Source organism: Ascaphus truei, chromosome 11 (assembly GCF_040206685.1).
Source record: "Ascaphus truei isolate aAscTru1 chromosome 11, aAscTru1.hap1, whole genome shotgun sequence".
In the NCBI taxonomy this organism is placed as follows: Eukaryota; Metazoa; Chordata; class Amphibia; order Anura; family Ascaphidae; genus Ascaphus; species Ascaphus truei.
Genome location: NC_134493.1, coordinates 48,473,666 through 48,484,827, shown reverse-complemented (window position 1 = coordinate 48,484,827; position 11,162 = coordinate 48,473,666). Strand labels below are relative to the sequence as shown.

Sequence of the window (11,162 nt, the reverse complement as noted above, 5' to 3'; positions counted from 1 at the left end):
GAATTGAACCAGGCTCCCCTGCCACTCCTCCCTCTATAATAAATAAAGATATACATACAAGTATTGCACTCCCAGTGCGTTGTGGTATCATAATGTCTACTTATTATTTTGTACCCATGACATATTTGAAAATGAGATGTAACTCCCAGCATACTTTTTCTATGTAAAATATTTGTATAAATAATCACACTGTTTAACCAAAGTTAATTGATAATTACCCTCATTTGGCTCATAGCACTTTGATACCTGGTTAAGTAGGACCAGTCTCATTATTTTGCTCCGTTGATAAACTTCTAGATGTTCATGGAGTATCCTAACAATTAGATGTCTCAGTGGGCCACATTACACTGTCACTTTTTAGGTGCGTTGCTCCAGTACTTCCGGTCCCTGCTTCTGCATTAATAAACCACATGGTGTTCCTAGGGCCAGAAGAAGCCTTGCCTACGTCACCTTCCCACCGTTTGTCCACGACAGTGCATTAATAAAGTTTTCCCTTGTTTGTTGAGAACCGCGGTGCGCATGCGCGCTGCACGGCTACACGTGGTGGATCCAACATGGCGGAGACCAGGCGGCAAGAGGTGGACAGTGAGCAGGTAAAAAAAAAAAGCAGTGTTTTATTGCGATAGCAGCTAATAGGAGGTCTCTCCCAGATACAACAGCCGGGCGGTGATAGGGATAAGCAGCGTGTGCCTGATCTAATGAACAGGCTGGGGTAAACCGGATCTTTTCTCATTACTTTCAGTAGTACCTGGTCTCTCAGCCTGTGCTCTGGGTTTAAGAACTGACCCTTCAAAGAATAAACTCCACGAAAGTCTGATCTTGTACATAAAACCCCATTAATTTACAAAATGCCAAGTGTTGGACCTAATGTTTGTTACCTGCTATTTGAACACTTTATTATTATTAGTAGTAGTAGTATGTGTGTCATTTAAGATATTAAAGGTAGTGCGCTGTAAATCGCATTAAAATGTCACCATCGTATCTATATAAAGAATTACCAAGTAAAAACAAAAAGTATATATTCACTTAACATTATTACATACATGCATTCAAACCTGAGTGTTTGCTATTCATTTTGGGACACTGAATGTTCCATTAAAATGTAATCCCCTTTCTGCCCATTGGGTAGCAAAGGGGTTCATTGATGTTTGACAAAGTGTAAAGTCCAGCTTGGGCCATTGGACCTAGATGTTTATGGTGTGTATGTATATATCTTTTATATTGTGCCATTTCTGTACGTAGCGCTTCACAGCAGTAGTACACATGACATAATATAACTCACAATGGGAATAAGCGATTGAGACATAAAAGTAACATTAGGAAAAGGAGCCCCTGCCCCGAAGAGCTTACAATCTAAGTAGTGTGTAGGAAGCACTGTACATAGACAATAGGAAGGTGTTCTGGTAAGTGTGTCTGCAAGGGATCAAGGTCTATGTGTGAGGTGTATAGTGTCAGCCACGGAGCTACCCATATGCTTTGTTAAAGTTTAATTAGAGGTGCTGAAAGATCCCCAAATAATTTGTTATACAGATATACATTACAACAGTGGATGCTTGTTTATTCAACCAAGATGCATAGGTTCTAACTTCTAAGCAGTATATATTTGTATGCATGCTACATGGCCTATATATTGTCAGCATATGCAGATATTTCCCTGGCTGAAGTCTTCTTCGTGGAGCTAATAATCTAATTGTGGTGCCTAAATCATAGATCGGGAGGAGGAGAGGGATTTAGACCAAGTTCACCCACTTCAGACTTCTGCCCCGGTCCTATTACCACTGTTCTGCTCCTTCTCGCAGGTCAAGAAAGCAATCCAGGCACTTCTTGCGTATCAGAAAACTAAAGCAGGGGCAAATTCATTACTTCTAAATGAACATGACCGCCTGTCTTTGATGTTAACAGTATGGAGAATTCCCAAGCGTGATCAAACCATCAAAATGTAAGTCTTCTGTGTGCTGCTTATTAGCAATGCTACTAAGGCTAAGGCCCCGCTCCCTCAGTCAGCGCGCCCGCACTGCAGACAGGCGGGGCGCTGACAGACACAGACCGCGATATGCGGTCTGTAGGGAGCCGGGGCTGGAGTGGGAGGGAGGGGCGTGGTTTAAGCGGAGGGACCCGCTAACCCCCCCCCCCCCCCCCCCCTCCACGGGCTCCCGGGCTGCAGGAGGGAGCTGCTGCGGGCTGCCCTACTCACACGCTGACACTCAGGCACACACAGACAGGCACTCATGCGCACACACACACAGAGGCAGGCATTCACGCACTCAGGCACACACACAGATAGGCACTCAGACACACACACACACAGACAGGCACTCACGCTGCTTTCCCTCCACACTCTCCTCCCCGCTCCCCGAAGCCTCCCCTCCTCCCGAAGCCTCCCCTCCTCATTGGCTCACAGCCACACCACGTGACGCGTCGACGCTTGGGATTACAATTCTCTTGAATCCCCTAGGGGGGACTGGGACCGGCTCGGGAGGATTCCCCTGCTGGTGGGGAATGCTCGTGCGGCCGCCCGCGCCGCCGGGCGCAGCGGGTCCCAGGCCTAACTTGTTACAAGTTTTCCTTTTGTAACAATTCCTTTTTTTAATCTGTACGTTCTGATAAATGTTCTTTAAATCGCCAGTGTTTATTCATATCTCGCATACAGATATTTTTTTTTGTATTCCAGTGTGAGGAACCATCAAATGTTGCACTTCGGCCCAGCTATGGCTGGAGAATAGTGTCCCTGTATAGTTTAGGATTGAATGGCCTTTCTTATTCTGTGCTAAACAAGGGTTTATTATGCGAAAAGGTCGGATGTGCAAAATTATTATTCGGTTTATAGTTTTGTATCCATTATTAGGTCAATTTTGAATGGGCAGTATCCTATTTGTATGGGATTTGAAAATAAAAGGCTGCCTCGGAAGACTGTTAAAATGTTTATTGGTGCTATGAAAAACTGCTCATGTCTTATTCCCACAGCCCACTTCCTCATGGCATTCGGCCAGAATCCTGTGAAGTTTGTCTGTTCACTAAAGATGAACCAAACATGACTTCAGAACAGACTGAGAAGTTCTACAAGAAACTCCTCAGTCAGCACGGAGTCGCACACATCAGCCAGGTAAGAAGAGATGGAACAACTCCTGAAAGAGATGGGGTTTGATGGATGTTTCTGCACTTCTCTGTAAATATGCCAGTCAGGAACTTCCAACGTAGTCCACCTCTTAGTTACGGCATGGCGCGTACCATCGCAACTGGTGTTCTTCCGTCTGCCCACATTAGGGAGGAAACATGCTTGTTACATTGTCCTCATTCAGTAGAACTGCTGCTAAATAAGAACGCTACATGTAGTCGGCTGACACAGACATGGTAAGGGACGGAAAATGTTGAATCTGCTCTGTGTCCCCAATTACAAAGACGATTCAAATGACCAATAATTGATTGAAAATCCAAGAGCAAAAGTACGGCTTTATTATAATTTTTTTCCGAGACATGCCACAAATAATCAATGGTGACGTTTTTCATCCCAAAGTTATTAGCTATTTGGGGTTTTTTGTTTTTTTTACCTCATTATTAGAGGGGTCGGGAAGGGATTCTCTTATAGCGTCTATACCAGAGCGGACAGTAGTGTGTTCAGTCGCTGACCCAGCCAGCACTCCTGGTCTTAAAGACGTGGCGATTCCTTGCTCTGTAGCTGAAAGTGTCTGTCTGTCTGTGTGTGCGGACGGAGCTGAGAGTGATCATTAATTGGAAGACTGCTGTGTTTTTTTTTGTTTTTTTTTTAAAAAGATCATTCCACTGAAAACGCTGAAAAAGGAATACAAGCCGTTTGAAGCAAAGCGTCGCCTGCTGAGTAGTTTTGACCTGTTCCTTTCTGACGATAGAATTCGCCGATTTCTGCCGTCCCTCTTGGGGAAGCACTTCTACAGGGCAAAGAGGTGAGCGGACGTTACTACCCGGCCAGCCTTGTCTCGTGGTCACTAAAGTATGTCTGCTACACTTGGGTTATACAACATGAAATGTTCCCTTAACAGAAGATTTAAAGCAGAATCCACAAGGGAGGACTTCCAACTATATATCTTTTAGGCATCAACTTGTCTGAGAAAATCCTTCCATTAAGTCTGTCACTGCAATGGTTGGTGTGGTGGGAACGCAAAGAAAGCCGATCAAAGAAACAGTTGTATTTTTATATATTTTATTGATGAGTATATGTATGTTTACTGGGGGAGACCGGGACTTTGTACACCCTGAAAATATCTCGTGATAATTCAGGATGTCACAGTTATTGCACCAAAGAGAACAAAGCACGATACAGTGGGGTTAGCCTTTATAAGGGATTTAGTATGCTACTGTTGTATCTTGAGAGGTCCCAGAGCGGGACAAAAAATATATATAAAAATTCTTAAACTTGTAACTTTATTTGAGCCATTTCTGAGTAATTGTGTTGTGGAATTGGAAAAAAGCACACCCTCTTGAAAGCACTCATTGTAAAGTGTGACATGATGAAAAATTTAAAAATAAGACTTTATTAATATTTAAATTAAGATAAATAAATGTATATAAGTAAAGCTACCTAAATTATACAAAAGTGAATATATGTAGGAACAAGTATACGTAATTTATTAGTAAATATCAACGTGGTCAGTCTCACGCTACCTGTTCAGAATACACAGGTTTTTAAATTATTTCTAGTGCTGTACCTAGGGGTTATCCATTATCAATTGTGACCTATTGAGGTATTTCATTACTAAAGTAGTTTAATATTAAGGATTTCTCCTCTGTTTCAGTTTATGTATTTAGCACTTTGGTCTGTTTTATATGTTTAGTCACCATAGTGATATATTCACTTTTGTATAATTTAGGTAGCTTTAGTTATATACATTTATTTATCTTAATTTAAATATTAATAGTCTTATTTTTAAATTTTTCATCATATCACACTTTACAATGAGTGCTTTCAAGAGGGTGTGCTTTTTTCCAATTTCCTAATCATTCTCTATCCCCTTTTGCACCTTTGTTACCATTTCATATTGTTTATTGAGCTGAAGCGAGAGTCTCCTTCCTCTTCCCTCTTTACCCCTTATTTTCTAATTGTGTTGTGGGCCAGAACTAGATCATCAATACACCAATCTACAATATAAATTGGACCAGTGTCTCAGCAGCAGCGTATCGTAAACCCAACTCTTGTTCAACTACCCTAACAAATGTCTGTTCCCAGGGAACCTGCGTCGGTGAACTTGAAAACCAAGTACCTGGCTGCCGAACTCAACCGGTTTATCCAAGGAACTAAACTTAAAATAACGAACAAAGGATGCTGCTAGTAAGTGTCGCACCAGGTTTTGGGTGCAGTGATAAATTAGTGACCAGTATGTTTTTTGAGGAGCTGGTTGAGTTCAGTGTCACCGAACCAAGCGTGTTTTGCGTTAACCTTGCAGTGCCATCCGCGTTGGCCACACAGGAATGAAGGTAGACGACATTGTTGAAAACACCATTGCCGTTGCCGGAGTGATTGCAGAGAAGTTGCCGATGGTACGTGTTCACGCCTACTTCTTACCCATTTTAATGTAAAATCTTTCAAAGCCTCACGTCATACACTACTTTTTAATATTTTGCAGACTTCTGTAGGCAGCAACAACATAAAGGATTCTGGGTATGAACGGGCCACCTCGGGCCATCAGTTGTTTAGTGACCAGCTATGGCTTAACATTGTCTTGTTTGCCGATTTTGTAGGGATACAAGTTGTGAGGGAATCGCCCAAATCCATTTGTGTGGCCTTTTTAAAGGCAGGACACACAGTTGATAATTGTAGCAAGAAAATTGCTTGAAATGCTAGACAGCAGAAAGCAATCTTGGTGTCATTTTTTGACACCGGAAGCATTGATCCTTCAGCACATTTCATACAGTAGTGAGATCTTAAAACCAGACCCTCACAACCTTCCGTCACTTCTATCCTCGCCGTTTTCAATGGAGGACACTGCCGGTAAAGTTCTAAAGTCCCACTGCTACGTAACTGTATGCTGCTTGTTCTGTGTGGAATGAATGAATGTCATATAGAGGATGAAGCCACCTTTAAAAGATCATAAACATTTAACTTGATGTTGTTACCTGCCAGAGGCATCTGCATCTGCCTTACAGCAAGGGGGACGCCGAACCGAGCCCCGCTCTCCCCCCTCATTTAAGTTGATTGCCCTCTGTAATTGCCTCTTACCTTCTCCGCCTGCATCTTCTGATGGCAACGTTGCCATGACAACGAGACGTTGTGACATCACATGACGCGGGAGAGTTTCGACTTACAAAGTTTGCGCACTCCTGCCTTACGGCAATTAAGTAGTTTAAAGGGGGTGTTCCTTCTCGGCGTTTCTTTTATTTTCATAAATGCAGCCGTTATATACCCCTTTTTTTTTTTTTTTTTTAAGACAATGAAATTATTTCAGCTGCCAATCGATCCGTTCTCCCGTGACCGGTCGGCAAATATCTTGCTTCCCTGGGCACCCAATATGTCTGCCTTTTTCAAGAGAGGGAGTGCTGTAAGGTCTGTGTAATAATACACAACGGACTTATTTCAATTAACTTGGATGATCCGGCCCGTTGCTTACTTTTTCTTGGCTGTAGTTTTAGTTGCACTTAAGTGTTTTGTTCTTTGCACAGAAATGGAAGAATGTTAAGCTCCTGCATCTGAAAACGCAGTCCTCGGTGGCCCTGCCGATATTCAACTCCGCTCTTACCAATCTGAATGAGCTTGAAGACGCGAATGAAAATCAAAAACCGAATCAAGTGAGTGATTACAAGATTTCTCTTCGTTGGGTGATCGACTTCACAACTTGGTATTTCATGCATTGGGGGTGGAATTTACAATGTCCAATGCAGTGGAGCCTTAAAGCTCTTGTGATTCTACACTTGAATCTTCATCTGGTCTTCTATTCCAGGGACGGCCGCCTCCAGTCCTCAAGGGCCACCAACAGGTCAGGTTTTAAGGATATCCCTGCTTCAGCACTGGAGTCTCAATCATTAACTGAGTACTGATTGAGCCACCTGTGCTGAAGCAGGGGCATGTTGGCTCTTGAGGACCAAGTTTGGCCACCCCTGTTCTAGACAAAGAATAATGATTCGGTGATGAACGATCCTGTACATGCCAAAACAACCAAAATCAAAATTCAAAACGGTGTTTTCTCTTATTCTGCATTTAGGAACACATGTTACTGCTGTGAAATGGTGACTGTTTTTGAGCATTATTTCTACTATACTTGAGAAATGGAAGTAGTTAATTATTCCATTGTCTGTTGGGAAGCCCACAAAGTTCCTCCTACCTCAGTGAAATGGCAAGGAACAGAGGCTTGGGGCTTCCAGTACTTGTTATCTAGAATAAAAATCTAGAAACGGGATACGGTCCCAAATATATAAAACTACAGCCGTTTTCAAAACCCCATAATGATGATTTTATAATGTTGAATACTTTAGCAAGGTGCCTGCAATTGTTTGTAATGTTGGGAAATGCCAAGTCATCTTTCCAATGTAGAAAAAAAAAAAACAAGCATATTTTTCTTCTGCACAATGAAGCAAAGACAAGAGAAGGGGCAGAAGTCTGCCAAGAGGAAGTCCCCCAAGAAGGACTCCGGGGTGACATCCGATGGTTCCGCTCCTGCGGAGGAAGAAACGCCCCCCACAGGGGAAGAGGTTCCACAACTGGTACCCATCCATGACACCAACACTGCCAAGAAAGGGAAGGCGGTAAGTGTCTCCCCATCTACGCTTATTAATACATTAGTTGGGGGGGGGGGGAGGATACATTTCACTTGACAATGTGTCATTGAATTTGGTAGACTGTAGTACTTGGTAAGTATGACTGCCCTTTATAATGTGTTATGGCCTTTGTATGGAACAGGGAGCCAACAATGCGTAGGCTGGAAAAATGACCCCATTCTGTTTTTGTCCCTGTGCTGCAGACAATATCCACTTAACCACATAGCGCAGGTTAACTCTTCGTAAGGACCTCCTAGAATATCAGGAAAAGGAGTCGCCTCGGAAGCTGGTGCACAATTCTATTTTTATTGCACTATGGGGCAGATGGAGGGGCAGTTACACCCGGTTTTGGTGTTAACGGTTGATGATAAAGTCAATGTTAATTAACGCCTGATCGGCGTTCGATAACCGACTCACACGGTAGTGAAGCACATTTAACAAACTCACCCTTCTGATCCCTTGACATGGTGCTTCGGTTTTTAATGAAGTGATCGCGAAGATGACAAAGTTTTAAAAGAGATGGGGTTTTATTTTTTTTTATTTTTTAAGTAAACTTGAGTTTGGGTGTACAATCCTTCTCAAACTTCCGCTTTCATGTTTCCAAACTCAGTTGAAAAATGATTTTAAGTACAGCGGTCTGTTCTTTTTCCTAAAAAACAAAACAAACAAATAGTCGTTGCTACTGATCTGTTTTCGTGGTAATTAGAACTGTTTATTTCCCCTCTTATTTTATTTCTCCCCCAGAGGGCGCTACTTGCACTGTAGATATAGCGAAGACCGTTTTATGTAAGAATAATGGAGTTTTTCGGTAGCTTAAAGCCGCAAAAAAAGAACAAATGTGTGTTTTTATGTAACCACCTGAACTGGGGTGTCCTCCACCCTCTTCCTGTTAAAACAATCACAAACATGGCCGCCGCGGTTAGCAATAGAAAGTCGCAGCGTCACCTGTTTTGTTGGCGCGCGCCCAGTGGTCTCGTAGTGTTCACCGGAGAACAAAGCACTTAATCGCTTGGGGACCCGGGTGTCCAAATAAAAAAATAAAAAAACACAATCTGTGCAACTCGCCACTTCTGGTTGCTTCAGATGTTTCCAACCAGCAGAAAGTGCGCTTCTGCAGGCGACGCGACCGATGACACCATTGCGAAAGTTGTATTTCAGATTCTGGAGACGTCGCTGGCTGTGTAAGGCCAGTAACGTCAGCAAGGGGGGAAGGTAGGCGGGCGGAGAAGCTCCCTGATTGGCTTCTAGCCAGTCACATGTGCAGAATTTTGGTAGCGCCGTCGCGTCCGCTATAAGCGACGGCGAAACAGTGTTTGTTTTGATGCGGCGTCGCTGTCGCCGGCACTATAAGCGCAGTCTAAAACTTCTAATACCTTTTTTTTTTTTTTTTTTTTTTTTTCTATTTTCCAGAAACTCGCCTTGACCAAAACCCCGGTGAAAAAAGCTAAAGCAGGAGGAAGAGAGACGGGGGCGGCAGGGAGTGAGAAAAAGATGCCGCCGGCGTCCGCCAGACAGAAACGGAAAGTTAACGATTCAGTTAAGAAAGAGCCAGAGACTCCAATCAAGCAGAAAAGAGACGCCATTGCTAAATCGCCAAAGGGAGGCAGACGGGGGCAGGACTCGTTGCCCAAGGGCGGTATTCTTAAAAAGACACCCAAAAAGGCAGCAGCAAATTCAGCTGTAAAACTCACGAAATCGCCCAAACCCGCTCCTCCAACGCCAAAACCGAAGAAGAAAATGAAAATGCCGCCATCTGCCTAATTCTATGTTATTCACCCCGCGATAATGCTAATTGTTCATGTGTTTTTTTCCCAAACCCATGTCAACAATTAAAGAGTTTTACAGCTGTTTTCATAATCAACAAGACATGAGTTTAGTTACTTTTTTTTAATTTTATTTTAATGTATTATTATTAATCAGCCTGGTAATTGTTCAACACGTAATATACTAAATCAAACGTTCCATGTTCATAAGAAACATGCTGAGAATTACACATGCAGATCTGTGTGGGCGAGATGTCCAGCCAGGCCATGTAAATGGTAGGAAGAGCCTCTAGGATCCTAATTAAAGTATAGTAATGCAATGGTGGGGGCTGCATCATGTATTCAAGCTCCATGGTGGTATACTGTATTGTGTGGGGGCCCAGGACACGGAACCCAGGATCCCAAGTAAATAGGAGGCACTTGCTCAATGGTGTTTCCCCAGCAGAGGAAGGGCCCAGGCACATCCAGGAAGTCGCAACTGCTTGTCGAGTCCCAATGCCGAACGGTCCCCTCCCAGCTGCCAGGCCTGAACCCCGTTACATTTCAGCTCCGGGGGACCCCCTGCCTCGTGAGATACCATACCTCCGAAGGGAATGCCCCCAATCTGTCTTGCAGTTTTCCGCTTCGTCGTCACATGGGCCAATAGGAAGTCGCGTCGGACAGCTTTGAAATGTTGATAAATGGCTACCGGCACCCACTACAGAGGCAAGTATCTCCAGAAGCAGGGGGTCCCCGGAGCTGTAATAATGGGGTTCAGTTCTGGAAACCCCCTGCTTCCATTCCGTATTAAATTTGAAAAGAGGGGGGGGGGAAACGGCTTGGACTGCCTCAAAGTAACGCACGAGTGTATAAAAAAACAGCGTGTCCCATTCGTGTACATGTAAATAATCTTCAGGCAATAGCTACTCGTCTGCTATACTGGAAGCGATGTACGTTAGTTCAGCATTATGGGGGCAGGTGTAGCAGACCCATGTTAAATACAACGTGTTCTCTCAACCACTGTTTTTAATAGCAATGCTGCCAGTGACTGCTGTATCTGTTCCCTTATCACCAGATCGCAATATTTTCGCACCTGCAAAAGATCGTTTATATGTAATTCACCAACATACCACAATGCACTATAATGGGGGTGTGAGTACTCTTACAGCGTTAACTGGTACACTAGCTAACGAAGGGGGGCTCAACTCCCGTCCTTAAGCGCCCCCCGCCCCCAACAGGTCAGGTTTTCAGGATATTCCTGCTTCTGCACAGGTGGCTCAATGAGGGTCTCAGCCAAAGATTGAGTCACGTGTGCTGAAGCAGGGACTGATTGAGCCACCTGTGCTGAAGCTGGGACATCCTGTTCTGTTGGCGGGGGACTTGAGGACTGGCGTTGAGCCCCCCCTTCTCTAAAGAGCACTTTGAAGTCTTTATGGCTATCAAAAATAGTACTTCATTACATCTTTGATTTTGAATAAAAAACAATCATTGGTAAAATTAAATTATTCCATTAAATAAGATTCTCACTATTTCAGACCATACTAAACCTAGCACGGCAAGGGTTAGGAAAGGAAAAAAAAAAACGTACATTTTGCTACATTGTATTGTGTGTATTCATTCCTGTTGATGCCAAATCACAAGCTGGTGATTATTACATTGTTAATACAGCGTGCAACGGAAAACGCCTCTTACCATCGT

At 43.5% G+C, this 11,162-nt stretch overlaps 1 protein-coding gene across 1 annotated transcript; it reads left to right on the top strand.

Annotated features, from left to right (window-relative positions):
• The first annotated feature begins 475 nt into the window (after positions 1–475).
• On the top strand, positions 476–9,586 carry RSL1D1 (ribosomal L1 domain containing 1). Its single transcript, XM_075566128.1, has 9 exons — positions 476–593; positions 1,800–1,939; positions 2,965–3,103; positions 3,772–3,920; positions 5,201–5,302; positions 5,418–5,511; positions 6,631–6,756; positions 7,540–7,710; positions 9,133–9,586. Exons 1-9 carry the CDS (start codon positions 555–557, stop codon positions 9,481–9,483), a joined length of 1,311 nt encoding a protein of 436 aa, XP_075422243.1. The 5' UTR covers positions 476–554; the 3' UTR covers positions 9,484–9,586.
• The last annotated feature ends 1,576 nt before the right edge of the window (positions 9,587–11,162 follow it).

What these genes read in the sequence shown, in the direction of transcription:
- RSL1D1 (XM_075566128.1), top strand. Translation starts at nt 555, where the DNA reads ATGGCGGAGACCAGGCGGCAAGAGGTGGACAGTGAGCAG. An exon ending in CGTGATCAAACCATCAAAAT is followed by an intron (nt 1,940 to 2,964) that starts GTAAGTCTTCTG and finishes TTATTCCCACAG; the next exon opens with CCCACTTCCTCATGGCATTC. An exon ending in ACGAACAAAGGATGCTGCTA is followed by an intron (nt 5,303 to 5,417) that starts GTAAGTGTCGCA and finishes TTAACCTTGCAG; the next exon opens with TGCCATCCGCGTTGGCCACA.